At 37.4% G+C, this 27,672-nt stretch overlaps 1 protein-coding gene across 1 annotated transcript in view; it reads right to left on the reverse strand.

Annotated features, from left to right (window-relative positions):
* The window catches only part of INVS (inversin), an 86,723-nt gene that overhangs the window by 44,959 nt on the left and 14,092 nt on the right, over positions 1-27,672 (reverse strand). Inside the window, exons 4-5 of the mRNA XM_082753813.1 lie at positions 4,389-4,562; positions 724-891 (exon numbers count right to left, since the gene is read on the reverse strand). Coding sequence (XP_082609939.1) covers positions 724-891; positions 4,389-4,562 — 342 coding nt within the window. The remainder of the gene's footprint in view (positions 1-723; positions 892-4,388; positions 4,563-27,672) is intronic.

The following is a 27,672-nucleotide window of genomic DNA, read 5'->3' on the forward strand; positions in this document are numbered from 1 at the left end:
GGAGATTGTTGTAGTATGAGAGGAAAATTTAACTGAGACTTCTGTATCTTTCCATGCTGGTGAATTCAGAGATTTTACAAAGAACAAAAATAGAGGTGGATATCAAGCTAAGGACATGATTTCAATGTACTTATTATAGCAGTATAGGAAATGAAACTAGAAAATCTGCTATCAAGGAAAGATTATTTAATCTGCACAGAAGAAATATTTGGAAAGTCCCTCAATAAACTGATCAAGGGCTGACTGATGAATGACCAACTGTTTCCTAGAGTTCTACACAACAGACAAGATTTGATATTCCACTACATTTAACTAGCAATAAACTTTCAAATAATGAAGACAAGACACACAACAGAGAATTCACTGGGCGAGATGTAACTGAGATGAGTCGTATGACTTGGACGTTTTAACCAGGAGAACTTGCAGTCCTTTCCTCCCTCCCTCCCCCACAAAATGAACAGTTAAACACATCAAGCTAATTAAAAGAATATACATAAACCACGATTTAGAACAAAGATATTCACCTACAGAATTCGGAAGAAACTCCCATCAATACAGCAAACAGATCTAAGATGACTTCTTAAAAAATTACCGATATTAGAAAAAGCAAATGATTCAGTTTTCAAAGAGCTAGTGGACTCGAATAAAAAAAATTCAAGAAAGCAAAAGTGTTTTTATCACATTAAGTAATGAATAGCAAAAAGCCGTAATAGATTTTCTTACCAGAATACATTTCACTGTGTGAATCGCGCTAGGGTCTTTGTTATTAGCTGCCCAGTGAAGTGGGATTTTTCCTTCAATATCAGGGATTCCAATATTTGAGTCATGTTTTATGAGAAGTTTCACGTGCTCTGGGTTATTGTAGTAGGCACTCCAATGCAATGCAGTTTGCTGGAACACAATATTCACAAGTTTTACAAACATGGTGAAAAATAAGATGAATATTCAAATTTGTTAGAACATGAAATATGATTTAATTGTATTTTCACAGAATGAAAGAGTATTTGAGGTTGAAAGGGCTAAAAGAAATGTCTTTATCTCTACAATCTGGTCTGTGTAGCCTGATGATTTGTTTTACTAATGATCAACAAATATTACTAAAGTACAGTTACTTACAACCCAAAGAATGGATGTTCTGAAGTTACACTTTTGGGGGATGTTCCAGATTGAGTGCAGTCATGGAAGTGCTTCAGGTAGGTAAGAATGCTTAGAACAACGCTGTCTGTTCATTCCGTATAAATCCTACAATTCATTAAGTTCTTGTGCACAACATGAATAAACCATAAACCTGCCCCAGATACCTCTGAATTCTGAGCTGAGTTCAATTCCTAAATGTCTGGACACCAGAGATGGAGGGTTATCAAATGATTAGCACTAAATATCGACACTGGACTTGGATTCATCTTGAGCAAAGGTTTTGACATTGTCCTTGATCACTCAGAAATCTATACATTGAGTATTACTGAATCTAATGTATTTTGACCAATGGCAGTCCAATAAAACATCAAAAAAGTCATCCATGGTCCTACCGCTAATACCTGGCTGCCAGTGGCTTTTTACAGGTATTATCAATGTTCATAATTACATGAGCAAACCAACGTTTGTTTGTTTGTTTGTTTTTTTAACGGTGAAATGCTAGGATATTAACAAGTAATTTATTGATCAGACACCTCTCCCAACTAACTTGTAGCAGAGTGTTGTAAGAAGCAGAACAAATTTCATTTCTCCATCCCTCTTCCCTTGCCCTCATCCTAGCAAAATATTACGTGGCACTTTGACTTGAAAACGGAGAGAAACAACTGCTGCAGGATGTTTGTGTCTAGGAGTGCAATACCCTGGATTGGCACCCTTGAATAATGTGACTGAATGTATGAGTTCAGTAGCCTATTCTTAACGTCTCTGTAAAGGAGGAAGGCAAAAAGGAGCCTATTCTTTGTGTTTGTTGCTTTAAGCTGTTAGCTTTGTGCCATGGTAACATAGTAGGATACTGCAACCTTTCTGTCGGCTTGGTAGTTCACGGAAGAAGAGCTCGTTCTGACGCATAACTGGAGGGGCTGCAAGAAAAGGTCTGAAAACTTACGCTGCATCCAATTACACACAGCCTAGCACCGTAAAACACGCTTAAACCATCATAGCCTGTCAGGATTTGAACTGAAAACTTTTTAGCAGAAGAAACCTGTGAAAAGTGAACATATATTATTTCTTAAATGGCGCTGATCAGTATCCCTAGAAACTGACACACGCTATGAACACAGAGACTTTTGATTACCAAGAGACCAAAGCAGTCTTTCTTTACAGACTTCTCTCACTCACAACCTGCTTTTCAGCCAATTGCCTACATTTAAATAAAAGACACTCGTTCTCTCATGTTCAGGAATTATATTTGACAATCTCGATGCACAGAGTTGCAGTAAGGGAAATGAATAAGCGATGTACCCAACGGGGTCAAACTTGTTGGTCTCTATCCCCAAGAGTGCCTTTCATCAGCCTGAATTCCATCTCTGCTACTGTGACTACTCATGACAGAAACTGGAATAAAAGTGCTGTACATTTAGTGGAAAATCTGGCAACGCTTTAACACTGCTTTGGAAATCTGCTGAACAAAAGGCATGGTTCCTAAGCAGTTTTGGCTGGTCTCCAGATACCTTTGTTAATTAATTAATGCGGTCAGGAAGTCAGCACGGCCTCTCCAGAACGACTGCTGTAATTATAGCCAGGGTTTCCATGATACACGTTAGAATATCCTGGAAGGCAAACAGCTGATTGCTAGGGCACAGGCTGGTTCAACTCCATTGTCTGGAGGGGTCAGGAGATTCGTTTTTTGGAAACCGGCCTTGCAGATGTCTTATCCCGCTTCCTTCACGATAGGATTTCAGAGTTTAAATAGTAACACCACTAGAAAGTCCAGTCCTCTTCACTTCCTACGTCCTCTTGTGATAAAACTAAAATGTATTACATGAGATATGAATGATGATGTCCACTGAGGCCGGTCTTGCCAAACTGGTACGCTGAACAAGAGGTGATCCAAGTACACTTGGTCAGGGCACTGACATTTGAATAAGTGGTAGACTAGGGCCTGGTAGGAAGAGTCTTTGCCTGAGTTCCAAGATCACTTACATATTGTATGGAGGACACATTTCTTCTGAATGCTTAAAAAGCCTCTATCATCTCTAACAGCTGTATCCATGCCTATCTTGTCAATGGTAGCTCCTTTTTTTTTTCCCTTTGTTTTCTATTTGCTGTCTACATTCACAGTATCTAACTTTTTGTTTCCATATCACTGGGGAAAAATTTGGGTTCAGGAAACACCTGTATCTCTGGATTCTTTGAAAGAAGAAGCCTCTTTCAGATTTTAGGATATGTAAGCTGCTTGAGCACATGATATTTGAATCACACCTTCTCAGACTAATAAATCAGAAATAAGAAAGTTTAGAAATCTCTCTACTGAAGACAATATGATCATCTCTCAAAGAGAACATGCATCAAACATGCCAACGAGAGGGATGAATCTGTTTCATTCAAAACCAATGTGGTCTATGCCTCCTTGTATCCTTCCACTCATGCTAACAGAGGCAACTCTTTCACAGAAGTTTTAAATCATACATTGCTAAGCACTCAACCTTAAGAACTACATCAACACAAAAATCAAGTTATTTAATGCTAAAAACCTATTCCTTCTTTTATAATGAGTTAGTGTGCCATTACTGCAGGTTAGCAATCATCTCTGTAAAAAGAGTAATCAATCAGTTGTTTAAGAACTTTATCATTTCTGAGATCCATGACCTGTTTTGGCTGGTCATTTTAATAATAGTCCTTTTAAACAAGCATCAGTAGATTCTTCCTGAGCATCTCAGAAGTCAGTGTGTTTCTAAAGCAGGCTGGTAACTCTACTGATGGAGTAGAGCGTGACTTGACTTTGCAAAGGGACATCAGCAAACTCATGACAATATTTGCACTATGTATAGTGTATAAACAACAACATCATTGTTCAGGAGTGGAATTCCTTTGGATTTCCAGACAGGTAATGAAGGCAGATGAATCTCCATTTCACAGGTAGAGTTTTTTCAAGAAAAAAAGCAAGCTAAGCCTATGTTACCCACATTCAAACAAGGATCAGGCTGTTACAGAAAGACCTAGACCCTAAAACTCACCGAGTATGAGTCTAAGTGCTCTCAACATGACTGTCAGTGAACTAAGTACAAAGAACTTCTACATATTATCATCAGGAAAACGTTAATATTTCTAACAGTGATCACTATAGTACCCATGTTAGCCACTATTTCACATAGTCAGAAAAATTTTGGTAAAGTACTGCAATAATTTTTCACTCAAACTGTTTCATAATTTCTAAAGCTGCTACAAGTGTTGTCTTTAAGTAGTATTTTTACCTTGTTTTTGTCCTGGGTATCCACTTCGCCAGGTGCCATGTGTTTTAACAATAAAGCTAAACATTTTGGGCTTTTGTGACGTGTAGTTAAATGTAATGGTGTCATATCCTCCAAGTCCTTCTGCATCCAGTTCCCTCGACGAGCCAGTAAAAGCTTCATAAAGCGGTAATTTCCCTGGGTAAGGAAAAACATGAGAAATGTATTTAAGTTTACTAAACCAAATGGTTATATTGTTTAGATATATTTAATGTTGCATCACAGCACTTAAAAAAACTGTAACAAAAAAAAAAAAACATCAGCAGCTCTAGGCTGTGGAAACCTACAATAAATATTAAAACAAACAAATAAACAAACGGTAACTCCTGATTTTTAAGTTTGTTTTTCTATTTGCTATCAGATATGTAACCTGCTGTAGGAGTGTGTGTAAGACCTGGTTCAGTAAGACAGAAAACTCTGCCATACTGTCAGTTTCTCAACAGTTTAATCTCCAGACATACCCTGTACAAACTGAAATAAAACCATTAGATATGGTTGCAGCAAGACAGACAGGTATCAGATGAAGAATATAACTAAACATGAAGACCAACTACAATTATTAAAACAAGAGGAAGGAAAATAACATGGAATGATTCAGAGACAGAGAAAACCTACTCGTCTGAATGAGTAAAACATACAGAAAAAAAAGTGACTGCTTCTTACATTTTTAAACAGAGAAGTGTACGTGAGTTTTGATCCATTGTATGCAGGATGAACGGATGGGACAGCTCGTCTTGTAACACTCACTTAAAATACCTAACACATTGGACTTCCTAGGTTTTCAGAAGAAATAACGTAGAAATTCTCCTGTGACCAATAACAGGGTGGATCCCAAAGAAAACAGTTTGGTTCTATTTCTCAAGACATTGAGGAAGCCTTTCAAAAACCGAAGATACAATCAGGTAACCAGTAAGAAGCTGTAGCAAATTAAGGTATAACCAGCCTTGATTTTCTACTGCCCCTTGCTTGGAGGCTTTCCCACATAGCTGAAATGCTAGATAGGATATTTTGATGCTTCCACTTCAATACCAAGCCTACCGAGTTTTTCTGAACCCACACTCAGCAGCGAATTTCAGTTGAGGAGCAGTAATAGCTGGAGTAATAACTTCTTAAAGCAAAACATCTAGAGCTAGAAAAGCTTGGGTGATCATGTTCTTAACATCCCCACCCCCTGCTACCTCACCTTTCCTAAAGAGAAAGGAGTGTGCTGTCTCACAGCTTTGCTCTCTTAAGATTTCCCCAAATACTAGCTTTTGCCAATTTCACATACTGACAAGTTAAAATATCAATTAACCACAAATTACACAGATTGACACACAGATCAATAGCAGTCATGTCTTCGGGTTGTTTTGCTTATGAATGACCTGCAAATTAACATATTCCAATCTCTTGCAATACTTCCATAGGTGGTACAGCAGCCAGAAAGATGGGAAGGGCAGATTTCATGTTACTGTTTCGGTCTTTGTCTAATAAAAATGGATGAGTTGAGCTTCATGTGGGCACAGCGGATTTCACCAAGTGTGCCTAAAATATATGTGATTTTTCTTCCTGATGCATTTTTTTATTTTAAAACACAAACCAGGGAAGACAAATCATGAACGAGCTCAGACAAAATACCCTCTCCATGCTTCTACAGCTTGTCATCATTGACTCCTGCTCTTCAGTTAAAGCTCTACAAGAAAAGTCTGCCAAAACTCACGCCACAAACCTGTCTGAAAATGCAACTTCTGCTGCCAGAGACAACAGCACAGCTACTGAGCTCTTCAACAGCATTCACAGCAAGTGCAGCAGGTAGTGAGTAACTAACTCTTTTTTTTGGGGGGTGTTTGGGAAGCATAAGGTTCTTTTAACACAAGACACACACCAAGGTACAACCATGACGTACAACTGCAGAAGTGCACGATGTCTGCACAGCTACTAATCCATGCAGAACACGTTCAAAATGACTTAGTGAATCGTTGCAGAATGAGTTAGGGATAAGGAAACTTCTCATTATTACCACCATACTTTACAGGTAAATATAAGAAGATTTGGAAAACTCATTAAAAAGAAAAAAAAAAAAAAGAAAAGAAAAAAAAAGCTAAAATTGCAGTGTATCATGCTGTGGTTGGGAATTAGACTGGGGAAGACAACACTAAATAACTTGAGAGAATATTAGTCTTGGAAGAAATATAGTTGCTATTCCCCATCACAGAGGATAATACATTTGTTTTATTTTCAGTATTTCCTACTTGATGTCCACGCATACATGTGAAAGAAAAACACTTGATTTTCTCTTGTTGATGGATACTTATTGGAAGATTTACAAACATACCGTGCTTTTAGAATGAATTCAGCTGATAAGAAGGGTGAAAGATAAAAGAAAATACATAAAACTAAGGAAATGTACATTTTTATTATTAGAGTTTTGTTCTCTGTACTCTTATTTTATTTCTGCTGTTACCATTTTTCCACAAGTTACTACTATATTATTCTGTTGCATGCTTAGCTACCAACAAATCCCCCTCCTTAGGAAATTAATCTTTAATAAATCCTTTCATTCTGAAACATGAAAGATACTCTTTCTTCCAAATGATTTAAGACTATTTATTAAAACATCATCACAGACAACACCAATGTAAGGACAACGTCCTTTTACATTACTTAGTTGCAATGATTTTATTCTTACCCTTACTTCTGACTGCTGCTCTTTTTCTTTAGTAATACCATAAATGTTGCCGTGTTTCTTTCACCTACTAGAAAGTAATGCTGTCCTTATTAATGGCAAAGGAAAAATTCCTCACCTTCAACTGATTACTGATTAAGTTTATAAATATATAATAGATGTGGGTTGAAGGCAGATTTAATTTAGGTTTTACTAGGTGCAAGGGGGAAAAAGTATGCTTAATCTGAAAAGCGTTTAGTAGCCCAATTGCTTCATTTTTATTAAATCCTTGTCTATCAAGCTTGAAGCTTGCTACCTTTCACTCAGCAGACACACCTGATCGGCCTCCAGATTGCAGAGCATCATGAAGCACTTTGGGCCAGTCTGTGGTGTCTTAACATTGTGAGTCCCTCTAAAATGATTGTTATACTATGTGAAAATATCAAAGACAGAAGACTCAGTTCTTGATAGCCAAAGTTTACTATTCTAGTGCTGATTATTAAAATTCCTCCATATTTTACTAAAATTATTTCTAGTCCAAACAGTCAGCTCTGTATGCAAACTACAGTACAGCTCCAGAAATGATGACATCTAGCTTCAGCATAAGATTGTCTGATCAGAAGAAATATTTTTATTTCAAAATTTCAGCCACTTATCCTAACTGTGATGGGGTATAACAGGTTTTGGTAGACAGATAATGAAATAAGCTATTTTTGCTCTGCTGTCAAGCAATGACTGAAGAAAGGTTCTGGACCCCGAGCTTAACAGTGAAGCAGTCAGAGTTTCCTTTCTTGAATATTTCAGTAGAAAAAAGAGCAGCTGGAGAAACATCTTAGAATTAATGAATTTATCAGAATTCAGATTATCCCTGGCATTGAAGAAGTTATCCCCAAAACTGCAAGTTCATTCAGAAAAAAAATATATATATACATATATATATATAGTCTGGTATTTTCATTGAGTCTACTTCCAGGAACAAGTTTTAGTGGAAAATTTCCAGTGAACTCTTATCTACCTACTTTTCTAGGCCTATGATATGATGGATATGTTTATTTTCTCATCTATCTAAAGGAGCTTTTTCAACCTAGTTTCTCCCACCGTCCTGTCGAGGAGAGCAGCTGAGTGGGCATCTGGCCCAGGCCAACCCAACAGATACGGTCACCTAAGTGAAGAAATAATGAAAAAGCAGGCTCTGTACTAGTAACATTGGTGCTTTAATTCATGTTGTAGGTTAATCCTGACATTAATGATGGCTGTATTACCAACGGGGTATCTGATGTGACCGAAGCTAACAGGGGCACATGAAGTACAGGTAAAGAGAGATCCCTGCAACTCTGTGAAGCCATGTTAACATCTGAAGACCTTCTGGACCAGGTTTCAGCCCCCCAAACACACAAGCTTCCTCCTGTTCCACTGTCCTAAGCAGTTCAGTAGTACTGCAACATGTAGAACAATCACTACCTTGGCATTATTTTTGGGAAGGTTTAAATAGCATTACCTATCTCCACTAGCTGGCTCTGGTAGTAGGTAGCACATAGGCCAACCAAGCTAGCATATATAAAGCACTATCATAAAAATACAGCTGTGCAAATATTCCAGTACTCAAACTAAAAAAAAGAATTTAGCAGATGTTTTTGTTCCCCACACGATATCTACCAGCGCAGGAAATATACAGAGTTGTTAATGGATTTTATTTTTTTTTTTAAATTTACCTTTCCAATAAACGTAGATAATGTAATACTTTCCAAGAGGCACTGATAAAGCCCAAATCTTAGACTAACACAGAGCTAACAACGAATTACTGTAGTTAATTCTGCCTTCTGTGAAAGCCGTTATCTTTCATGTAAGGAAATGCTTCCAAAAGTTTCTTAGCACACAGAAAGGAGTGTTAACCTCCTTGGCAGGTGACCAAGCAGTCTCTCCTCAAGCGTGAGACATCACACACGTTTCCTCTAAAAACCACAGGAGTGAACTTGCCAGCAGGGAGGTCACACACAGCACAACGCTGGGATCGGTAGGATCCTCGCAACGTCAGCAGTGGATCTCTCCTCCACTACAGGGAGAGAAAAGAACAAATGCAATTTCTACTTACTGAGAACATCCCACTGCCTCTCCTTCTCTTAGCTGGCTAACATCCGATGCTTTTCTGAGTCAGGATTAAAAAGAAGCTGAGTATAGTTCCTGTAAAATGTATACAATTTTCTTTCTGTGAACTGAAAGTCAAACAGGGACATTTAAGGTAACACTATATAAAACACATAAATGTGAAAACTGGAATTGCTGACTGTTGTTTTGTAAAATAAAACACCACCTGAAGTGGAGCAGTCGTTATTACCTTAACACCATGAATGTGTATATTGAAGCAGTTTCATCACAGATATCTCCTGGATATTCATAAGTCAGAAAAGCAAGCGCACCTCTTCGGGCATCAAAAGCACATCCACGGATATGCTACCATCACCTCGTCCATCAGCGGGTTAAAAGGGGCCAATATATGTAGAAAACATTTCCCTTTGCATTGCTGGACCACATTTTCAAAACACGTAACAATTCTAACCCATCTGAAATATTAAACATGACTTGAAAGAGTGATTTGTAATAATTTATAATGCACTGCACATAAGCTGCCTACTGACTGCTACAGCACAGCCACGATTGTGAGGATTTAGTCGAATACTAGGGTTGATAGAGAGCTAGAAAAAAGGTAGACATGGCACGGGTCATTAAAAAGAACACCAAGCTGTTAAAATGTGAAGACGCTGCTTTGAGTCCAGCTCAAAATTAGGTAACTGCTTCGCCAGTTCTGGGAAGACAGATCAAAGGAACATAAAGCAATTTAAAAGTGCTCCTTACAAAGGAGGTGGCTTTTAAGGGCTCTCCAGTGTGGACACAGTCATAAGCCCTGATGATGGGGTCAGGGCATACATTTCCAGCAGAACAGAAAGAAATACTAGAATTTCCTGAAAATGATTTTGTATGCATAAACCACAAATCAGAACCGCACATTAAAATTGAGCCTCTACAATACTGAATCCAATCCTCCAGCACCCACAGGGAGTAAAGACATCTAATCCTTTCCAACAAATTCCTAGGTATTTAACGGGAATTAATGTGGTTTTCTCCCCACGTTCTTTATATCTATGAAAGTACAGTGCAGGTTTTAAAACCTAAGTGAGCATCAGTCTTTTTATCTCAATAACAAAGGCTAAACCCTACCTTCTCCTCAAAATCTCTCTCTCTCTCTGCACTCATTCTAGTTTAAGCAATTTTTTTGGAATACAACCAAGAAGATATTACAGAGCATAAAAGAAGAGGTCCCACACAGTAGCCTACTGAATGGCAATACTATGTCTCTACTGCTAGGTGTATCTGACAAGATATTTACGGCTGCATTTGCTTCATCAATTGATCTGTTGGCACACTGGCATCCTTCCCAGTCATTTTAAAATAAAAGGTTCGCAACAAACAGAATAAATTGTTCTGTCCCCATGCCCCTGCACATGAAACTTCGTTACGGGCTATCACATTTCTGACCATTTCCATCAGTTTCAGTATTCTTGTAATTCTGGTATTCTGCACATCCAGTCCTGTCTTCAGTCGACACTACTGCCTTCTCTTGTGCCACTCCTCGGTGTCCTTAGGAGAAGTACTACTTGTGATGCCAGCTTTGTTAATGAAAAATATTGACTATGGGTAGATTCAAGTACAACCATTGAGGAATTCCAATAGTCTCCTTGCAATCTCATTGTTCGGAGCGCAGCAGTGTTTGTTTTCAGCTCATTATTAAATTGTTCACCATCCCTTACATTTTGTGCCCTCATTTCCCAGTTAACTGCAATCTTCCACCTAGCACTACACTAGATGTTTTTGTACAGGCCTAAAAGGGCTGCCTGCTGAATTTATGGCTAGAAAATCACGTAGCAAAATGTTGGGTTAGTTTCGAAGAACCTGCTTTTGATGAAGTTTTACCCCATTTTCAATATATATTTATGTATTTAACCCTTAGAAACTAATTTTAAATGCTTGCATGCTACTGAGGTCAAAGAGAGTACTTTTGTCAGCTACTTTCCTCCCTACTTACAATGTTATTTACCAGTATTAAAAAAAAAAACACAAACAACACAACAACAAAAAAACACAAGACCACAAAATCCTGCAATGTTATGTTTCCCAAAGAACGTTTCATTGATTAAAATTATTTTTCATCTTGCCCCTTGCTGTTTGTGTACTGTTAAAACGAGACTGATCAACAGCAGATATTAACCATTGATCACGGCTCCTGACAGAAAGCACTGCAGCAAGCAAGCCCGGTCTGGGAGCGCACAGAACGCTGCACACAAGTGGAAAAATAAAAGGCACCACGAAAACAGGGAGTGCAAAGGTCTGCTTGTTTAAAGAAGCCCATTCAAAGGGAACAGAAAAGGAGTAAGGGTACGGCAAGTCCACCATCCATGACAGTATGGACTTAGGATATCTGATAATTAAACATTCCAGCGTGGCTTAATAATTTATTAGCTTATTAAATTTTGATTTTTTGAAACACATTCATTATTAATTAAGCAGCACTTATGTAAAATGCTTTATTACAATTTTCTCAATATTACTTCGTAAAAAGAGAGACTATTTAACAATCAATAAATCCTCTTCAGAGGAATATAATGCATAATTCACTGATTTTTACTCTTTCACAAACAAAACACTACAAAATTATCATTGCTGAATTAATTATTACGTGAAAACAGGTCTGCTTTTCTGATACTACACCAGTCATAGTATGTGTAGTGATTACACTTTTACTGTCTTTAAATATTATTAGTGCTTTAATTTTCCTTTTTAAACTCAAACTGTATTTAAGGAAGTATATCTGGATACAAAACAACACCTTGAGAGCAGGAAAACAAACTTTATCATAGCTTATTACCTACATATTCACCAATATACACTGATCCTTTGGTTTAGACCTACCCTGGGGGTGAACAAGAGCTAAAAGCGTGCATGGAAATTTAGCATGTCAGGGCACTGCCTTGCTTTTCCAAAGGAACACATTCTGCCCCAAATACAATATTTCATATCCTAAGACAACAAAAAAGTGAAATAGATTGCTATGGGTTTGGTTGGTTGTTTTTTAAACAGTCAGGTTAGATATTAGGCTTTTTAAACTCCAGACTCCTTAAAAGTAATCAGGATTTATATGGAGATAAGATGCAATCATTGCTCACGTCCAACACTAATGTACTTACTTATATTCACTCTTTCCAGCAAGTAAGTGTAGAAGAGAGGATACCTCACCCCACACCACAACTTCATCACAGATCTTCAAAACCAAGAACTGTAAGGTCTTCAGAAAGAAAAGGGGCCATGCAGGTGCTAACTGACACTTTCTTTAGAGGTTGTTTCATCTATTAGCATCCCTCTGAGAAGGATGTTCTCAAAACATCTGAAACTACTTAAGAATGACATGGAGCAAATGATGGACTTTGTCAGCAACACCTGCCAGTTAGTTAGTAGCTTTTCAGGAAACAAATCAAACACTTATAAAATAAATGGAGCTGTGACTATCAGACTTCTAAGGTGATGTATATTAATATACATACAGAAACAGATCAGTATTCCAGGAGCAGAAGAAATTCAAAGATCAAAAGAAGTATTTTGATATGCTTATATTATCAGCTAACTGCCAGAAATCTGACAAGAATTCTTCAGAAAAGCTATTAAAATATAGGCTGGCAAGTCAAAATGTTAGGTAGATTTCAAATAATTATTCAGAGTTATAGATTAACAACGCTTGGATTTTGAAAGATTATCTATGTATGAAACAGTGAAACTTCTTGATTCCTAGTACTCTGAAGTTGAATTAATATTGCCTGGTTACAACAGCCATTAGCACTGAGGGAACCACACTTTAAACATGTCTGACTGCAATGTTCTTGCACTCCTTGAATACCACTGCTCATTTTATTATTTGATTATTATTTTTAAACGGTTCTGGGGGAGGGGAAGGAATCAATATAGTTACTAAGAACCTCAATTCCTAATTAGAGTGAGTAAAGTCACCATTAAAACGACAGGCTGTCACCCTGGTTGTCATGTACTATATTGCCATTTAAGTTCAACACACATATTGTTCTTAATTGAGCAAATAAACTCATGACCGCGTTTATAAAATTTTTAGTATGCTTAAATGTTAATACATTTTAATATAAGTTTTAGTTGCTAGATATGGTGAGTAGACAAGATTAGAAACAAATACAAGCTCCTAGCAACATTTTTTCCCCATCTCTGTCATAATAAATATGATTTTGGTATGCAAACTATGAATAGGGAAAGAATTAGAAACATGGGATCCCAGACTGGTTTGGGCTGGAAGGGACCTTAAAACCCACCCAGTTCCAGCCCCTGCCATGGGCAGGGACACCTCCCACCAGACCAGGTTGCCCAAAGCCCATCCAGCCTGGCCTTGAGCACCTCCAGGGATGGGGCATCCACAGCTTCTCTGGGCAGCCTGTGCCAGGGTCTCACCACCAAGTGAAGACTTTCCTCCTAACCTCTAATCTAATTCTCCCCTCTTCTAGTTTAAAACCCTTCCCCCTGTCTTATCACTATCTGCCTAAGTAAAAAAGTCACTTTCCATCTTTTTTATAAGCCCCATTAAGTATTGAAAGGGCTTTATTGAAAGGTATTGCAATGAGGTCTCCCCGGAGCCTTATCTTCTCCAGGCTGAACATCCCCAGCTCTTTCAGCCTTCCCTCATAGGAGAGGTGCTCCAGCCCTCTGATCATCTTCATGGCCTTATTCTATTCTATTTTTTCAATAAATCTTAACAGCTGGACTAATCATTCTTCGTTAAAACATAGAAGGTATAAAAATATTGTCAGGCATTGGAATGGGCTGCCCAGGGAGGTGGTGGCAACACCGTCCCTGGCGGTGTTCAAGGAAAGGTTGGACCCGGCGCTTAGGGACATGGTTTAGTGGGTGACATTGGTCATAGGGTGATGGTTGGCCCAGATGATCTTGAGGTCTTTTCAGCCCAGTCTGAAAGCACCAGTCTGACCTGAGACCAGTTCTAACCACCAGACTTTTTGACTGAAAGTGAGGCAGTGTCTGAACTCAGAGTTCCTCTTCCCAAAGCCTCTTGCAAGGTTGGCTTCGCTCTCTGGGTTTCCATAGGAATAGACAGCACTATCAGCTGGCACCCAGTCAAAGGACACAATGGAGACGAAAACTGACCAGCGCTGTAAAACCCGAGGTAAAACTGCTTCCCAGGGTAAGTTAAAGGAAAATAGGTGCTTATATCTTACAGTCCTTGACTTCATTTGTCCATGTTTTTTTTTTTTTTCTGTGCAGTGTTTCCAGCTCAAATTTTATGATCTACCTTACAGAAATTAGTTGTTTTCATGTAAAAAAAAAAACAAAAAACAAAAAACCCACACTTGAAGAATGATAATGCAATTAGCATTCTGTTTTCCATTTGATCTCTTCTATTGTTACTGACTTGTTTTCCTATAGTGAGTTTTTTGAAGCCACTCAGGCACAAGTACCCGAAGCACAGTCTCTGGTGATTTACGAGGAAACCTGACTACACATCGTCCACATTTACAGCATCGCTGCCCACTTCTTTGTCAATACTCTAGGTCCAAGTTTACAGGAAATTCTGCACAGTGACTTGAAAGAGTTGTCAGCAAGCACTAATTTCCTTCCCCCAAAAAAGAGTACTAAAAATCGTTTTTATATTCATTTTATTCATCAAAATGGCTCAAGGTTAAACACTATTGAACTGAGAGTACCGTTAGAAGACTAAGAAACTATCTCTGAAATATGAGTCTTTCTTTTTAAAAGCTGCATTTTCCCATATTCACATTCTTCTCCATTCCTAGTAAAATTTTGATTAATGGCCTAATTTATAATTTTTTTTCCACTTTTAGTAATTACCTGTATAGTTTGCATAAGTACTGTTTTGCACATGGCTGAGTCTCTTAATCCTTATTTATATGTACATTATCTAATGTCTCCTAAATTGCCAATCTCTCTTCTAGAAAGGACAAGTTAGGATGATTGCTCAAAAGCATTTCACCAAGAAAAAGATCCTTATGGGAAAAAAAAAAAAATCTTACAATATTTCATAGTTTCTAGAGATACTACAGTGAAGTATGAGATTTAAAAAAAAAAAAGAAGCCAGAATCTACTTACAGTACTGGTAAATAAACCAAAGCCTTACTAAGCTACTCAGAGTACATCTTAGCAGTAATAAAAGCACTGGATTTACTTCTCTCTGCTCAGACTATAGGCAGTTAAAATACTAACTCAAGCCTGGTGTCGCTTCAAGTCTTCCCAAATCTGTACCATACTAGCAGAATATGGAAAAAACATGTTCTCTTTGTATATATGTTTATATTTAAATGTTCCCATCAGAACGCTTTACGTATACAGATGATAAACATAGCATAAACTACTTAATATTTCAGTAGAAATCTTTTTCCATTAAAACTAGTAACATTCTTCCCTAATTTCTCAACCCCAATTCCTCATTCTTCATGAATAAAAACTGAGGTAATGGAAAGCGTGTTCCAAATTGGTCTACAAAGACACTAAAAAAAGATCATTTAAATATATAAATTAAATTTATATTTTATGAAATGCAGCCATTAGCTGTTGCTTTCCAGGAAACAACAGAATTTGTTTATGTAGTTTATACATATCCCTTTTGTCTCAAGTGTGATTCACCTAATTCTCTTTAATCAACAATTTAACCTACTGTTTGCAGACAAAAAAAGAGAGACAAATGAAAAATTAGTGCTCCTGGAGTTTGTGGCTGGCCATAAAATCTGAATTTATTTTTCAAACACCTTCTGTAGCAATAGCCTTGGCATGCTGAAGACATCCTATCTAGTATACTATCGATTCAAATGACAAGGCTGAGCATCAGATTAAGGATGTGTCAGACACCTGATAGAAGATTCCTGGAGAATTCAGCAGAAAGGTGTCCTGTTTCAAAATGATCTATTGCTGGCACTACATTTATTGAAGAATATGTGGGACCATTTAACATGACACTAATACACTTAAAAATAAAGATAATTTAAAAGGACTAAGATTAATAATGAATGCAAACAGACACCTTTCCTCTTTACTATGGAAAACCCAGAAAAAGTCACCTCGTCCAGAGAGAAATCACCAAACAGCTCACAGAAGTGAACTAAGCCAAACCGATGAGCTCACACTAGTCATAGTCCTGCTTTAATTTGCCAGTGACAAATTTAGACACAAACAGTAAGTGGTTTCTCAGTCCCAACAACAATATTTCTTCCTGAACCCATTAAAGATCAGTTGTGAGGTCAGCTGCCGAGGGGCAATTAATGCAAGAATGATGTTTTGGAAAGGACACTCAAGCAGGGGGATGCCTCTGCCTGTAAATAGCCTGTAAAGCTATTTTGTAAAATACAGACTTGGCAGCAGACATCAGTGTCCTGAGAGAAGAGCTGGGCAAGCCTCTTGTGCACTGAGGGATGCCACAATGCTAAACGTGCTAAAGGAAGAGCAATAAGGGAAACAAAATGAAAGCTGCTTGGATATAACTCATAACATGCCAAGCATAGCACCGCGTTTAGTAAGAATCACATTTTTAAGGTGCAATCATTATTTTCAAGTTCAAAGGCTAGAGAAATTTTCATCTACCCTTTGAATAAAACAAAATGAGAGAGAGGAGACTGCCGCTTGATAGCAGCGTGTAAAACAGAGCTAGCATTTGAAAAACAAGATAATGAAGGCAGTTTAAAACAGCCAAACACCAAACATGGGATAACATCCTGTCAAAAGAAAAAAAAACAAACGCTGCTCATGCCTGCACGAAGTACTCACCTTTACTGGGCAAAATTTTGCCTAACTGACCTAAAGCATGTCTGTATGCTGTTCAGTCCCAGTCTGCCTTCCCAACAAAATCTCTGAGTTTAAGTTATGCATATGGGTGTTTTTTTTGGCTTTAAATCATCGCTTAATATGCTTGGTTTTTTGAGGACAGGATCACTTCACTGTTTCGCTTATTCACTGGTATCAGCCTGAAAAGTTATCGCTATAGAAGAGGGCTTAGGAAAGATCAGATAAAGTAACAATGTGGTAGTTGCCAGCCCAGATGCTCTTCTAAGCTTTATTCACAGAATAAAAAAAGAATAAAATTCTTTTATTTAAAGAATAAAGTTTAACCATGATTTTGATAAATGAAAATAAAGTAATTCTACCAGCTGGCTGCATAGATATTTAAGATATCATTCCATATGCTGTACAGAATTACTTCCGTTTTGCTGGGGTTTGAAAACAAGGAAAGCTTCCCAATGTCCCATCATCACAGTTTGCATTTGATTCCTGTTTACAAAATCTGTTAGAAAATCACTGCAGTGGAGTTTTTTTTTCTTTTCTTAGTATTTTTTAAATGAAATTGGAAACGCTTGAGATCAAGACTGCTCAATTGAGGCAGTAGTATGAGATAATGCATGTTTGGGGTCTGACAATGTCCTCTTCGGCAGACTGGGTGGTGAAAGCTTATCTCAGGCATAGGAAACATGGTAAAAGAAGATAGAAAGCCAAACCAAGGGCAAAGATTTCAGTAGCAAGTATTGGGTATAGCTCTAGAAATTAAGATGCTGGATTAAGACACCCATATCACAATGAATAAAAACTTCACTATTTCAAGGTGATCAGCGGTTAATGATGCTAGCTCCTTGAAAGAGGTGGGCCGTGATGGAAAGACTAACTTTGACCAACATCCTTCTGATCTCAGGAAAGGTGTGTTAGATAGAGAAAGGAGATACTGGTTTGGCTACACCTAAGAGTTGATTTGAAAACAGCAACGCAGTAAGATGACAAATAAAGCACTACTCTAGTACTTTAATAAACAAACAAATCCTCCTTTAAAATCTAGCCCTATTATTTATTCTGGTAAGGTAAATTTTAGTGCTGTAAACCTTGAGATATTAATATGAAAAAAAATATTTGTTTTACTAGCATAGTGGCACTTTCATTGCATTTGTCTTCTTTATAAGATCACAAATCTTCCTCCAAGAAACATGCAGGGAGCAAGGGATCAAAAGCAACAACATACAGACAAAATTCAACTGACAGTACATTGCAGGACTTGATAATAGTGCTTATTCCATGTATAGCAGCCCTGAGACAATTCCTTATGTCTGCAGGACTACCATCTCTTCACAACAGAACATTAATACAAAATATTCCGTTTCTTTACAGCTTCTGCTAAGTGATTTCCTCCATTGGTGGGTATTTTCGTTCTCTATGTCATAACTTTTTGTATTTATATTCCCCGTTAAGTAGTTAGCTTGCTTTTTCTCAAGACACAGAACCGTTCTGGTTTGGTTTCATGCTGCCAAATCTGTTTCACACAAACTCTGTGTGTGCTCCTGTGTAAGAAGAGCTAAACCGCACATGCTATGCATCCTCATTAACTGGGGAGAGGTATAATTAAACAGCAAGGGGTTAAAGTGTACATTAGCCTGTTGTACTTCCCTACCTATTACTTTTTTAAAAAAGCTTTCATATGTCTTCTTCCTTGTTTCTGAAAGCTAACCATCCCTTCTTCCTTTCAGCGAGGCTGACATTTGACAGCTTAACATAGCTGACAGGGTTACCCAACAGCCCACCCTCCCTATTCTCAATCCAATTAGACCTCTAATCCTCCAGATGAAAGGCCCAACTCCTCACGTTCCTCATGACAACGACAGCTATTGATTATTTGTCACTACAGCTAACACCCTCTCTGTCGAGGCCACTCTGACAGAAGCAAACCTACCAAATTAGACAGCACTTTATCTGCCCTGGAGGCCAAATGGCACAACAAGTAAAGGCTAATAAATGGTATAAAAATGAACAAATCATAACATTATGACAGGTTGATCGTTGCCAGTAGCTTCACAGCTCAAGCTTGATGCTCTGTTAGACCTGTTCCTTCTCTTTTCTCTTCCACTCATGCTCCAACTTTGACTGAATTAAAGGCCAGAACAATTAAGGCATTTGACCAGCAAAGATAAGCTAGGATAGAACTATCATCAAGGGACACAAATGTCAATAGCAGACTACCGTTTGTCAATAAAAACATTCCAGGGATGCAAATGCTCATGACTCTGCTCTCCACTAGGCTGTACTGATTCCCTTTGTACAGAACTCTTCTCAAACTCGCAGAGAAACTCCGGAAAAATTAACCCTGCAGGGTCCAGCTTCAGCTAGGAAAGACAAGGATTTGCATCATTAAAAAGGAATCCCAAGCTACATGGCAGAGAGATGTTAGGGTTACCACTTCAGTTAATATCTACCCAATTGCCCTGTCTTCTTTGTGGGGTGATATAAGCCAGAAATATATGTTTTGAATTTATCATTATACATTTTCTTAAGTTGCTTCTCAACAATAACGTTTCTGGGACGACGTGTGTAGGCTCTCTCTCACAAGTCACATCCCTCCATGGCAAACTGCAAAGCAGCAACATCAGCAGCATCTGGTATTCGTACAGCAGTAGTATCCCAAAGCAGTAACAGTGCTCGGAGGCACAGTCCCTGAAATAAGACCGTTTAATGCAACGAATGACAGGAAGTGAACATGGGAAAAAAAATAAAATTAAATTAAATAAAACACAACCCTGGGAACATTGTTAAGATCACGCAAGTACAGGAATAGCGTGAATAAAAACACTCAGGTTCTTGAAACAGTTAAAAAGCGATTAGAACTGCCCTACCATCGTTCATCAGTTGGTTTCTTGACTCTGCCAGGAAGAATGTGTCTTCTAATAAAGGGTTTCCTACACTTCAGAAATTCCTTACTAAAAATAAAATAATATTAAAATCAAATGACATTAACAATTAAATGAAATGAAAGCTTCCTTGGTTTAAGCAGATATAAGAATATGAATGTCTGCTATTGTAATTCAGAAAAATCCACACTTTAACTGAACAAAATGTTACTGTGTAATATCTAGATTGTACAGATGCCTAGAAAATCACATGCAAGGGCAAAGTAATACTATTTAAAATACTCTAAACACTGTAAAAAATTAATTCAGTAAATAGATCAATTTGTATATATACAGTATTTGTCTTCAGACTATTTTAACAAAATATTCTTGGTGACGAATACACATCTATTAATTGATTCAATCAGAGATGATTGAACCCTTTAAAGATATGCATTTCAATACATAATATCATAATATTGAGTCAAAAGTAGTATCATATGAGTAATATAAAATATAGGTATTAAAGGAATAGTTTGGTGAGCAGATCCCTTAAGATTACTATTCCCCTAAAAAAAAATGAACCTACAGGTTTACATTTAGGTAAGCTGGGTCTTATAAAACTCAGGCAAACTGGAAAAAAATACTGAAAAGTTGAACTTGCATATAGTATTTCTAGGAATAAAGTTAAATTATTACTGCACTGCTCTAAAGTGTACTCCAAATACGATAAATCACTGAGAAGAGTAGACGACCTTTTTAATTTTCAAATATCATAGTATAATTTTAAAATATCTTAGTATAACATTTCTTAGATATATTTCTATTTACAGTGATAAAAAATGATTTTAAAGCCTTTAAGGTGACTTTTTCTTTTCCAAAACCACACTAGTTCAGAATTTATGAAACTCAATCGTCACAAAGCTACCTGTGCTGAAAGAGACCTCTAGTGGCTCGTGCAACCGAACCCTCCACATCAGGGAGAATTGAGCAAACTCATTCACTGTCAATGGGGAGTCCACCCATAGTCTCAGGAGCTATTTGGCCTTCCAGCATGAAAAAAAATCCCTTATTGTTTATGTTAGAAACCCCTAAAGTTATCATGGGTTATGTTCACTGCTATGGTCTGGTCTTACTTTGCAGATTCTAATTCTTTTTAACACATACCTCATTTCCAGAGCAAAATAACACAGATATCATTCTCTCAATTCAATTTTGTCTATTTCATTAAAAGTATTCTCATTTGGACTTTCCCCCGTTTTCATTTTTCATAGCTAAATAATTATTATACTAAAGTACCAGCTGGTGCCAAGTACTGAAGAAAAATTACTATCCTTAAGTTATCCAATGACACCAGCAAAATCTGTGAATGCCTTTGTATAAATATTAATTTATTAATTCAATGAGTTGTCTCTCCCATGAGTATTCCTGAGTTTTCTTCCGCAAAACATTTTTAATATTTTGCTTATGACTGCTGTTCTTGATAAGTGTGAATCTTTTCCATCATTGCAGGTCAGAAACAGAAGCCATACAGCCCTGTGTTTTTCAAATTGTGTTCCAGGGCACGTGCCTCCCCAGGAGTCATACCTGAACATCCTTTACACATTGCAAGAGTTAATCCATTCACCTTCACAAAAATCATAGATGTACTTGTTCTTTGTTCTACTTTTAAATTAGGTTTGTAGCCCTCACAACTAGAACAAAATCCTTCAAAATAGGGATGCTACGATGATGGCTGTCAGTCTGAAACCTCAGCTTTCAACAAGTTTAATTGCCCCAGGCAATTGGAGATCACCACTTCATAAGTTTAAAACAGAAGCACGCTCGGTCCATCCCTTTTCACACAAATATTCTCTACTACTTAATATTTATCTAAACACTCCATGAGTGCCCTTATTGCAAATCCTCTCTTTAAACCTCTCCCATTCACCTTCAACTTTTGTTTCTACTGTTCTACATAAGCAAAAATAGTACATTGCTATTACAAATGGCCTGCTATAGACAGAGTGCTTCTATAGTGCAAATCCATCGGATATTTAAAATATAATGCATTTTAGTGCCTCAGACAACTTTATTTGCTCTCTTTCACAACACAGGCCTATGAAAAGACAATGCCAGACACTACTTGTTGTTGTTTAGGCGTGTGGCAATTCCTTTGATGCACAAAATGACTGCTGGAAAGTAAGTACACTCAGGGAGGCAGCGACAAACTGCAAGCAGTATTTTCAAAACTATTTTATTAGAACAGGTGAGTTTAGTAACCAGCAGTTACTAAAATCATTTTGAAATGTCAGTTTTACATGTGTCACAGCCTATAGACATTCATGCCCTATTTACCAGTGCAGCCTGTATGGAGACAGAGCCTAATCTTTAGCTACTCTGAAATTCTGCTCTTGAACAGAACAGTCCTAAGAGCTACTCCAGGGTGCAAATTTTTGCATATTTTTGTCCTAAACTGTTTTTTTTGTTGTTGTTGTTTGTTTGTTTGTTTGTTTGTTTTTTTACTAACAAAACCAGCAAGAAATCAGACTCAGATGTCTTAGTATCTGCTGTATGACTGAAACCAGACTTGTAAGATGACTGCTGGATACCAAATGACTACAGAGACTTATCACTTGATGAGTAATCACCATGCATGCTCTTGTCCTGTTATGAAGGCATGACAAAGCCTGTAAACTGAAAACATATTGCCTGAAAATATGAGAACTGGATATTTGTCTCAAAGTAGTGCCCAAATCAAGGTCTCCATATCAACAAAATTGTTGTCAAGCTTTTTCGGAACGTTGAAGTGCCCCCAGGAAACTCCAATTCCTTTCAATTCTGCTGCTCTCTAATATGTACCTTAACTGACATGGAAGGCCTTCCCTCTTCTTCAGTCTCGTGGTGCAATAATGAATCAAGATGTAGAGTTTCGGAAGCTGAAAAATGCACAAGAAAGTTTTCTCCTAATACCTAGTGTCGCTTGGTTTCCCAGAACCTTCTCAGACCAACCATTCCTCTCTCTACCTTCATGCAACAGAGCCTACCTGACTAACAATGGTTTCTCCAAGATAATATCTTGGAGTATCTTTTCTTTTCTTTTTTTTTTTTTTTTTTCGGTGTACAATCAAGTTCCAAAACACCCTGCATATTTCAGTGGAAAAACTGCAAAATTAGAGGTGCCTTGCAGTGATGTTGGGACGTTGAGCTTCCTTAGAGAAGACCAATACTTTGATTTCAAGATCACCCTTTCATACTTCAACATGTTACTCACTGATCCTTAGAACAAGATAGGTTTATCCAGAGGCAAATGAAAATATTAATGAAGGCTAAAGCAGATTTACAGAGACAGAAGACACCAAAAGAAACCCAAAGCTTCTATTTATCACACACACACAAAAAAAAAAATTCAAAAGGCTTCCCTTGTCCTCCCCTCAACTCAACTAGAAAGCTGATGAATTCCTACCCTAACATTTTAAGAATATTTTTTATGATGTCAGAGTTCATTTAGTAAGTTCCAGCCCTGCACCATTTCTGTCTGTTTTATTCTTGTTCCTCAATGGTGACACAGCAACATACTGAGGGACAGTATTGTAAATGAGCTATCTGGAACAACATGGTTTTGTTTTTTCTTTTTCACTGATCTTTTCCTGTAGTTACTCTTAACCATTACAATTACCTGGCTTACAGCACAGATCAAGTGTAGTATCAGCACAGCCGATGGTGAAAAGTATTTGGGAGCACGAGAAGTTGTGCTAAACAGTCAGAAAATGAATCATCATTTTCTAGAGTTAGTTTTCTGTTAACCCACTGAACAGTTCTGCAGTTGTGAAAAGGGGGTGGCAGGAAAGGGATGGGCAGGACCAACCCTTTTGATGAAAACTAGTAGTTAGATCAGCTTATCTGTAATATAACACATACAAATCACACACAAGAAACTGTGCCTTCTGTCCCTGAGCATCCTCAGGCTGCATTCACTAGAAAGAACCCTTTGTTTGAGAAATTTAAAGAAAAAAAAAACACACATTCATATCACAGCTTTTGTCTGTGGTTTACTTAAACACAAAGGAAACTACAGTCCTGCAAGTAAAAATCACATTTTCTGGCTGGCTGGCCAACATTCATGTTTCAGACTGCTGTTTGTTCAAATTTTTCACATTTAGTCAAGTTGTACGTTTGCATGAAAGTATGAAAGACTGAATGTAAAGTTGCTTCATACCTCATGAACCTATATGCACAGAAGTAATATATGCTCACTGTGAGGTCTTGCTTAAGAGGGAATTTCAGAAAAGGTAACAGGCCCTGGATAAAAGGAACATGAACTGACCACCAGCATCTCTGAAAGATGCCACGATTATATATTGATATTCATGATATAAATCGGGAAACAAAGAAGTAAATGTGTTATTTTATTCAGTTCAGATAATGCGTTATGAATGTTTTAAGAGGATCGACACTACATGCTACAGAGGAGCATGTTACAGCTCCAGGAAACACATCCGGAAAAAGGTAGTGAGGAAAAAAAAATGTATAAGTTGCTCCTGGCAAAGTTTTCTTCAGGAGCCCTTAATATCAATACTTTTTCCTTTGTGAAGAAAGGGGAAATAACATCCTGGATTTGGGGCTCTTGAACTACCCTGACTGTACTCATTCAGTAAGACTTGGGAATAATCTTTCATAAAATAAGTGAACTAAAGACTACCTTTTTTATTTAATTTTCTTCATGCCTTATCCTTGCCACAGGCTGTCTTTTCTTACTTCCTTCTTTCCCTGTATGGCTACTGGAGAACATCCAGGAGCAATCACTTTTTGCTAGTTTAAGAAAAATTAAGAATCATTAAATTATACATAGCATATACGTTACATATACTTTACACAGAGGTCCTGACTGCATCCTGGACATCCTGTTATTTATCAATAACTGTGTCAGCAAAGAATTTCTATAACCTACAGAATATTTAATGCTTTCAGATAATGAAAGGCTTATTTTCCCACCGGGGTAGTATTAATGCTCCTGAAACCAAAAATTAATATCCTCCTGACAGTTAAGCAACCTGATAGATTATTTTAAGTGCATATCATTAGCATCCAACAGCAAAACTATTGAATTTTTTCTTCTCTCCTTGTTAACACAAAGGGCTGCGCTTGGGGAATTCATAGAGATAGTTACTTCCCCAGAGTAAACAGATTGCTAATAAGTGAGCATCCTCTGTGAGAAATTCTGAAAGAAGCAGGCTTGGTATTTTTTTTTTACATTAAACTGAAATTACTTAATAAAGGATAAATGAAAAAAATCACACACAGGCAATTTGGGTACGTAGAAACATTTCTGTTCAGAAGTATCACGTGTGGGTGTTTTAATTAAGTCACAGTTTAAGACTAGAAGAAAACTGCTACCACAATGCTTAGAAGTGAAAATGAATGTCTGTAGTTAAACTGCAATCTCAGTACACTCATCAGTGTACCACAGCATGTTTATTTCATAATAATCTAAATTCTACCGTTTTAAGATCTGTACCAACACAGTAATACAGTTCCTCAGTGTGAAATCATGGGCAAATTATGTTAATGATTTTACTTCTGCTGCAAACAGTTGCCATCTCAACTCCCAGTAAATCACACGCGTGTTCATGAAGTCAGACTGTCCTCTGAACCACCTTTGGCAACCGTCACAGGTGTACTGATGCAATATTTTTATCAGTTTTTCTTTATTTAAATTTCTGAAATGAGTGACTTGACCTCTCCCCTTCTTTTTTTAAAGAGTACAGAGACACCAAAACATTTCACCTTAATAATGGAACAGAGGAAAACCCACAGAAGACCACCCAGGAAACCATTTACATGGCCTTCTGCCTACAAAAGACTGAAACAGCTCCATCTGAAGACTGATGAAGAAAACAAAGATAGTAGGAAAGATCATGTCAATGAAGAGTTGAAAATTACTTGATAAAACATATGCTTTGCATGAGGTTTGTCTCAATACAGCATCAAAAGCTACATTATTAGATGCCTAAAAGGATGATTCAGCTACTCAATGTGTCCTAATGTAGACATCTATACTTTAGGGTGAATGAATTACATCAAGGAATTGCCTACTTCTTTTCATCATTTTTCATAAAAAGTCATCTAGATGACTAGCTTGGCTTTAGATGTCTGAAATATAAATTTCTGCATTTACATGAGATTGTTCTCACCCCATCATCTTACAGATCCATTAATTTATTTTTGTAGGCTGTTTAACAAAGGGGAAACTCATAGCAGCCATGTAAAGCAAAGCATGGAAGACTTACCATTAAGAAGGTAATTATTATCATTAAGCTACCCATCAGCAAAGGTTACCGTGTCAATGTATAACCACAGTTGATTTCAGAAAGCATTGATATTTCAAGTAGTATTAACAGCTGAAATTTCTGACCCCATCTAATTAACTTCAGGAACTTTCAGCAAAGAAAGCTGTAAGAACATTTAAGCCAAATCTGCTATTAGAGAAAGATGGCTTAGGTGGACCAGGAGGGGAGAATTGTCCCAAATGATATTAATGAAGTCTGAGACAGGGAAATGACAAGAACCCTTTGTTGAGAACCTGATACATCTTCCGAGGTAACTATTGCTTTATAGATATGCCCCAGTGACAAAAGTCACTTGGACGAAGCATGGCAAGACAAGGATGACATTCTGACTTTGAGTTCTGACACCTCAGTTTCCTCCTGAACTGGTAAAGATGACCTAGATATCAAAACTGCAGTAGAGTTGCTGAAGTTATCAGATCACCTTTGCTTTTCACCTTTGCCAACCCCTTGGATCTGACAGAAGATGGAATAGCATGGGTCAGTCTTCCTAGCTATGCCATCAGAAATACTTTTGACAGAGACCATAAACAGTATTTATATCAAGCACAGAACCTTTGATACTGCTTACTGATGTCCAAAGCAAAACAGAGCTGTTTTTGACACCTCACAGTTCTGAAGGATGGCTTCTAGGACATCTGTAGGACAAGGAAAAGCACTTGAGTGCACCAGAACACCTGGGAGATCCACCACATAACTACAAATAATAAGGTAACTACTTAAAAGGGAATTAGAGGTGCCATTAAGAAAATAGTAAATGATAAGGAACTACTGAGAGACTCTCTATCACATCCAATAATGTTGGATGACTATATGGGCAATGCTGTAATTTCTACCTTTAATTTAGGAAGAACTTTGCATTATCAAATGAGGATTTTGAACGCTGGATGTTGTTGTTAGCATTTTTTTCCCTATTTGAAGGATAGGAAGAGTTGCTTTTATGAAATAAAATCTTGCAGTTTTAATTTTTATTAAAAGATGTAATAGAGACCTGGTATGTACATATATATATTTACACACACACCAATTACAGCCAGGTTTGTAAACCACATAGGTAGATCACATAGAAGCTAGACCTGTAAGTGGTGCATGCTATTACATGGTCCAGAAGGGGCAGACAAGACTACCCAGTGATAGTGGAGGGATGTTTCACCTGCATAATTAAGTCCTATCCAACCAGAAACCCGTCCTAGAAGAGAAATGCAATTAGAATGAAATTCATTGTACTTCGTACAGATGATTTATAAGTCCCATGATTACATTCAACATACACAAAATCTGATTATTAACCAAAAATTCCAAGGAAATAAAAAAAAACCTGCCGTGTAACAGGAACCACACCTTAGTAGGGGGAGGAAAAAAAAAGGAAGGAAGAAGGAATCCTAAGTAGGAACTAGATAAGTAATAATTTCTCTAGAAAATTATAGTCAACTTTAATCACAGGACAACAATTTGAGCCACATCTTTCATGTAAAACTAGAAGATAATTGCTACGTGGTATATTGGTTTTCTTATCCGTAGGCCTGACAAGTTTTGGAGTCAGAAAGCAA

This window comes from Aythya marila (assembly GCF_965140915.1).
Source record: "Aythya marila genome assembly, chromosome: 2".
Classification (NCBI taxonomy): Eukaryota; Metazoa; Chordata; class Aves; order Anseriformes; family Anatidae; genus Aythya; species Aythya marila.